Raw genomic sequence first — 6,104 nt, forward strand, 5'->3', positions numbered from 1 at the left:
TCAGAGTGCTGCTCTGCCTGTCCTGGGAGTTCCCATCCACCCCATCGATGGCAGCACTCAGCTCACAGCACACTGGGGTTGTTGAGCTGATTTGCTTTCTTGGAAAGTGTTCGACAAAACCAATTAAACAGCATCAAAACAAACAAATTCAATTAAGGACCCAATAAAAACACCTCTCCCTGTTCCCCTCCACAGTGGGTTCCCTGCTGTTCCCAGACATGGAACAGGAAGCTACAAACATGTTAGACTGTAGAAACTGAGTTGCCATCAAAAAGAAACATATTACACTCACCTTGAGAATTAAACTTTTTTATTTTTGCCATAGAAAGCTCTAAAAACTAATATCACGTGTTGATTAATGAAAAGTAGAACACAACTTTAAAAAGTATGTTAAGGAAAGACTGTACAACTATATACATCACAGACTGGGGAAAACCAAGGAGTGTTTCACATGGAACATCTCCTAGGCAATAGCTGTAGAACTCAGAATTCAATGTATATAGTTGTCAGCTTCTGCATCTTTTTATAAGCTGCATGCCTTAACAGAACAAAATAAATAAGCAGTAGACGTTATTCAATATTTATTTAGTTCACATAGTGGAATGTTATGGTATGTATCCCCAAAGAAACCAGACAATGAGGATGCAGACACCATTACCATATTTTGCAGCAGATCTGTTAATGGTTTTATATGCATAATAAATGACTGTGAGGTTTGCTACCTTAGTCTGTTGAAATTTTTCATTTCTATATAAATGCTTTGTCAGATTCAACCTTTTTCTTCCATCATCCCAAAGCCAATTTCTTAATATTTACATAAGTTTTTTCATTAAGTTAAACTGGAAGTTAAATGCTTACAAAAACAAACAAAAACACAAATGTAAGTGCAATAGCCAGAAATCTAAATATAAAAGCTTACTCATGGCCCCATAAAGTTTTCAAATAATGGATTTCCAAACCAATAAATACTGGAAGTGGAATTAAAAAAATGCTTTACATACCTCTGGACTTTGGATATCAAAATCACTTCCAAGGAAAACTGAAGACCCTGAGACACATGCAAGCACGAGTCTTCTAGCAGAAATAGTTACAAAGCCCTAATTTTCCAGTTTTCCTCCAAAGAGAGACCTTTACTAGGCACAGTTTAATTTAAGGATTTAAATACATCAGCAGCAAATAGTGATAGCCATTATGTTTAATTCTACACTTTGTAATGTATGCTTAATTCCAGATCCCAACACAGGCTTTACTTAAGAGTCGGGCTCAATGATCCTTGTGGGCCCCTTCCAACTCAAGACTATTCTTGATTAAACATGTGTCATGTCAATAACAAAAATAAAATTGCATTTGTCCTGCCACAAAATTCAGGAAGTCCCAGCACAGCACCAGCCACCTGTGCCAACACAGGCAGTCCACACTCAAGTCCCATGGTGACAGTGTGTGACTGCAGAAGTGCCACCTCAGTTACATCCCACATTCAAAGCATGACCCATTGTATTCAAAGGGGTCTGCAATATGATCTGGAAATAATCAGGTATATCGTGTTCTTGGCTGACAAAGGAGAAGTGCTGAGCACCACATGCACCACAAATCCTCCTCCCATCACTGCTCACGTGGATTTCTGGTATCGTTTTTGTAGCTCAACTTATATTTGAACCATTTACCATTTAAGTGCCTTTCTGTGAAGAGTACTGTTAAAGGTCTAAAACCTTTAACTTTGACAGTCATAAAATCAAGACACTAACTTAAAACATGAAAAAGAAAAGAGAAACCTGTAACTGCAATTTAAGCAATTAAAGGTTTCCATAACTAGTACTATGCACAATAGTCTTTCCCAGCCACCTCTAGAACTTGAGGAGATTTCATATTACCATTTACAAAAATTCAACAAGTCACTAACTCTGAAATGCTAAACTAGGACTCCAGTAAACAGCTGTTTTTATCTACCATTTCCTGATCAAGTTGGACATCTAATTCATCTTTTAACTGTTAAAACAGGCACCAATTGCAAGGAGATAAAAAGGGCAACATAATAAACCCAAACCTGGAAACAGCTGCAACGAGACAACTGCAGAGAAATTATACTTTGGGTCATGCTGTATAAAGGGTATTTTCTGGTTGTTGGTTTAGTCCTCATCTTCCAAAAGATGTATAAATGGGGGCAAGTGTGGGGGGAAATCCGAATCCTTGTTATACCTGAAGATCCAGCCAAACAGGCATACAAGATCTGCCTCAGTCTCAGTGCTAAACCAATACAGCACTTACATGAATTCATAGTTTTGAGAAACCTTCAGCTAAAAAGAAATAATATTTTTATCATTTAAAAATTCTGCACTGAAGCCCTTCTTCTTGAAGTGGGGGAAAAAAAAAAAAAGGAACACTTTATATCAAACTAATTACTGGCGTTTTTTCCGGCAGTAAGAAAATGCAACAATATTTCTCAAGCTGTAAGAAGAGTAAAATTATCTCCTTCTTTACTATTCAGCTTTGTAGGGTTTGGTTTTTTCCCATTGCAAAAAAAGTAAAAACCAAGGTCCAGGACACTGAATACTTAGCTCACCATACTGCCAAGTGTAAGTAAAGTTTGTTCAAGTTAGCCCTAACTGAGTATTGCTTGCTGACAAGACTTTTTGCATGAAGACAGATGATGCATAATATTTATGAAAGCAGAATTAGGATGCTAGCTCAAAAACAGACAACTCCAGTGCAGCAGGGGATCATGTATTTTGGCTCCTTGTTCGCAAATGTGAGTTGTGGGATTATTTTTTTAAATGGTTCCATGACCCAGAGACTATGATGAAAACATTTTACTGTTTTCTTGGTTAACATCTAAAGAGAATTCAGCATTAAAGTGCTAACATGAAAGAAAGGGTTTACATGGTAAGTATGGGTACAGGAAATACCTCAATTAGTTTAGAAATATTTCTAGCTCTTTAGAAGGAATTGTACATTTTCAAGCCACAAATCCTCACGTTTTGATCAAATTTAACATATCTGAAAACTCTGGTAGTGCCTCAGAATGTCTCACTCTCTATTCAAGTGAATTTTCTGATTAATTGCTTCCACAAATCATTGCAATTAACATGGTCCATCTAAGTGTTACCATTTGGTTACTTGGTAGAACAAGTTAACTTCTTTTGACTTTAACCTTTGATTTTACAGCAATTTCAACAGTTCAGTTAAAACAGCTGCAGTGCTCCCGCACTGAACCCTTTTTCCAGCATTTCAAACATTTCAGTAAGATTCTGGTATCACAAACTCAAACTCAGTACTTCCCTCTGACGGGTTTTGTTTAAAAATTGTTTCATTTCCCTGCGGAACGAAAATGTCATCCCAGGTGATTTGTTTGGCTGGAGGGTTGGACGTTGTTCCCTCAGTGCCATCCTTCCCTGAGCCAACACGATAGACGACTCCCCCCTGGTTCATGCCCGGGACGCTGCTGGGGCGGTCACTGATGTAGGCGTACTGCCGGATCTGCAGGGACCTGCAGGGGTGCAGCCGGTACAGCTTGGTGTCTCCGGAAGGGTCCTGGCTGTGAACAGATCTGATGTGGGAGATGGTGATTTGGTAGTTGATGAAAGATTTGCCGCACGTCAAGCACTGGTACCTTCGCTCCCCGGTGTGGTGGAGTTCGTGCTTGGTACGATACTCTGCGAGAGCAAAGACTTTGTCACAGTAGCGGCACGGGTACTTCTTCTCCCAGGAGTGCACGTTGAAATGCCTCCGCAAGCTGGTCAGGCACGCGTACGACCTCTTGCACACGATACAAATGTAGTAGACTCTGCCGTCCACTATCAGCTCGTAGTGGTCATCGTGCTTTACTTTCATGCGTTTCCCCTTTGGAGATTCATCACCAGACTTTTTGGGTGTGTCATCGGGCTTGGCTTCCCCTTCCTCAGAGTCACCCTTCACAGGGATGACTATGTCATAGGTATCCTCACCGATGTTTGCATAAACCTTACAGCCTGTGGATAAGCCTCCTATTTCAGTTGCTGTATCTAATGTTATGATTTTCTGCCCATCTGCCACATTCTTTGATGTTAGACCCAAACTTAATTCCTTGTTGTTTCCAGAAAGGACATCTGAGATTTTTATTTTATATTCTCCAGCTTTAGTAGCTGGCTCTTGTGAAAATGTAACAACCTGTTTTTTCTGTACGCCTGATCCTTCGGTGCTCCCTGCCTTAGGAACAGAAGATTGCTGAACCACAGAGCTGTTGCCGACCGAACCAGGACTAGAGGAGCCAATGATATCGACATCATCTTCAACAACCTCTTCATCATCAACAGCAGTTGCTTCCACTTCAGTTACGGAGCCGTTACTGGATGGCTGCTGGTTCTCCTCAAGTAAATTAATTGTAGGAGTCACATGTGTTTGATGCAAGGAGCTGGCACCAAGTGATGAGTTAAGCAGAGGCTTGTTCAGCACAATGATATTGGGAGTAAAATGCTGCGGCGTTGCCGAGACGAATGATTCAGCACCTGTCTGTGTTTGGCTTGGGCTTAGCTGAGCGGCAGACAAAGTGAGGTTCTGAGCTGCTGTGCTGTTCGTCAAATGGGGAGAGCCACCACTGCCACAGGATTTTTGGTCAGAAGCCCCAGCTGGACTTGAGCAAGGCTGGTTCTGGCTTGCAGCATTTTTGTCTTTAGTACTTTCTTTTGGGGGAACAATCTCAGAACAAAAAATTACATCGTCATCATCCTCCTCATCCGAATCGCTCACTGTAATTTTTGTAGTCTCGTATTCTATGCCATGTAAGGAGAATGACTGTGTTATAACGGGCATCCCATCTGCTGCCTCTTGCCCCTCTGGCCGTATTACAGTCACCTGTGTTTCAGCATCTCTTTGATTTGGACTAGAAGCTGAAGTGTTTGAAGCACTGTCTTTGACCTCGCTTGGCACATTCTTGCCTTCGGCCGGAGGTATGCCCAGATCAGCTATGAATTTAACACCCAGCTCCTGCCCTGATTTAATCAGTTCATCAAGTAAATCAGATCGGACACTGATTATTTTGGAACTATAAATATAATTAAGAATTTCTGCAAAAATTTCTGCTCTTACAAAGCTCAGTTCAACCACTTGACCAGCCACTGAGAAAAGCTGGTGAAAATATGTGCTTGAGGCTGAAAGGATGTTTCTGTGAGCTCGAAATTTCCGGTCCTCCACAATGACTGTAACATCACAAAAAAGTCCATGGCCACGTTGCTCATTTAAAGACTGAAGGAGCACACTAGAATACTGTGTATCTGTTGCAGAAATAAGTTTTTTCCCCTCCATTCCTACAAAGGGAAAGCAAAAGAGATCAAATTAGTAAAAATGCAGATTAACAGTTTTAACTACATAACAACATTCACATATTTACTGTCTATTCCTTCTTTAGGAAAAAACCAATCTGAGATACTGTTCAGAAGATAATGTGCTACTGCACTCTGCAAATTTGTTTCTTACTGTTGTTTGTCCTTTCCTCTTCTCCATAGTGTAAGTGGAATTCTGAATATATCCTCTGTACGTACAAGGTGAGGAACAAAGAAACACCACCTCATCTTAAGTAACAGCAAATAAGGTTAATTGTAAAACCAAGAAGATGGAAGTTTTTGGGTCCCAAAAGCAGCTTTAAATATTATTAGTAATTTCTTTTTAATTGTGAAATATTCCATAGATTGTTATGAGAAAACCCAAAAGTTATTTATGGCCAGACACCAGAATCTGTGTGTTGGTATATTACCAGCCGAGTCAATGAAAACGCTATGGACAGTGCGCTTCCTTCCCCAGAAATAGAAACTTTTCCTTCCCCAGAAAAAAACCCTTTTTTTAACCCTACGTCATATATTTGCAAGGCTTTGCATTTCAAACTGAGACACTGAAGCAGCACCATAGCAAAAGAGATCTGCAAAGTCAAAGTAACCTATCTGCCACCACTGCCTAATCAAAGCCCCCCAGTAAGCCGCAAAAAGTAACATCAAAATACAGAACGGCGAGCCACGGGCTCTAACTTTACCCGTAAAACTTTTATTTCCGCAGGCCGGGCCGGGCCGGGCCGGGCCGGATGAGACGCCGAGGCCGGAGTCGCGCGGCGGCCGCACGCAGCCGGGGAGCGCGTCCCG

At 41.0% G+C, this 6,104-nt stretch overlaps 2 protein-coding genes across 2 annotated transcripts in view; one reads left to right on the forward strand and one right to left on the reverse strand.

Annotated features, from left to right (window-relative positions):
- Nucleotides 1–293: 293 nt before the first annotated feature.
- On the reverse strand, nucleotides 294–6,096 carry ZBTB33 (zinc finger and BTB domain containing 33). Its single transcript, XM_041396325.1, has 2 exons — nucleotides 5,999–6,096; nucleotides 294–5,279 (listed from the first exon to the last, which is right to left on the reverse strand). The coding sequence occupies exon 2, from the start codon at nucleotides 5,275–5,277 to the stop codon at nucleotides 3,235–3,237; it is 2,043 nt and encodes a 680-aa protein (XP_041252259.1). The 5' UTR covers nucleotides 5,278–5,279; nucleotides 5,999–6,096; the 3' UTR covers nucleotides 294–3,234.
- The window catches only part of LOC121331909 (NFKB activating protein), a 9,835-nt gene continuing 9,478 nt past the window's right edge, over nucleotides 5,748–6,104 (forward strand). The window contains exon 1 of the mRNA XM_041396741.1: nucleotides 5,748–5,754. Within this exon, the coding sequence (XP_041252675.1) occupies nucleotides 5,748–5,754 (7 nt within the window). The remainder of the gene's footprint in view (nucleotides 5,755–6,104) is intronic.

Source organism: Onychostruthus taczanowskii, unplaced genomic scaffold (assembly GCF_017590055.1).
Source record: "Onychostruthus taczanowskii isolate IOZ18803 unplaced genomic scaffold, ASM1759005v1 scaffold13, whole genome shotgun sequence".
NCBI lineage: Eukaryota > Metazoa > Chordata > Aves > Passeriformes > Passeridae > Onychostruthus > Onychostruthus taczanowskii.

What these genes read in the sequence shown, in the direction of transcription:
- ZBTB33 (XM_041396325.1), bottom strand. Translation starts at nt 5,277, where the DNA reads ATGGAGGGGAAAAAACTTATTTCTGCAACAGATACACAGTATTCTAGT.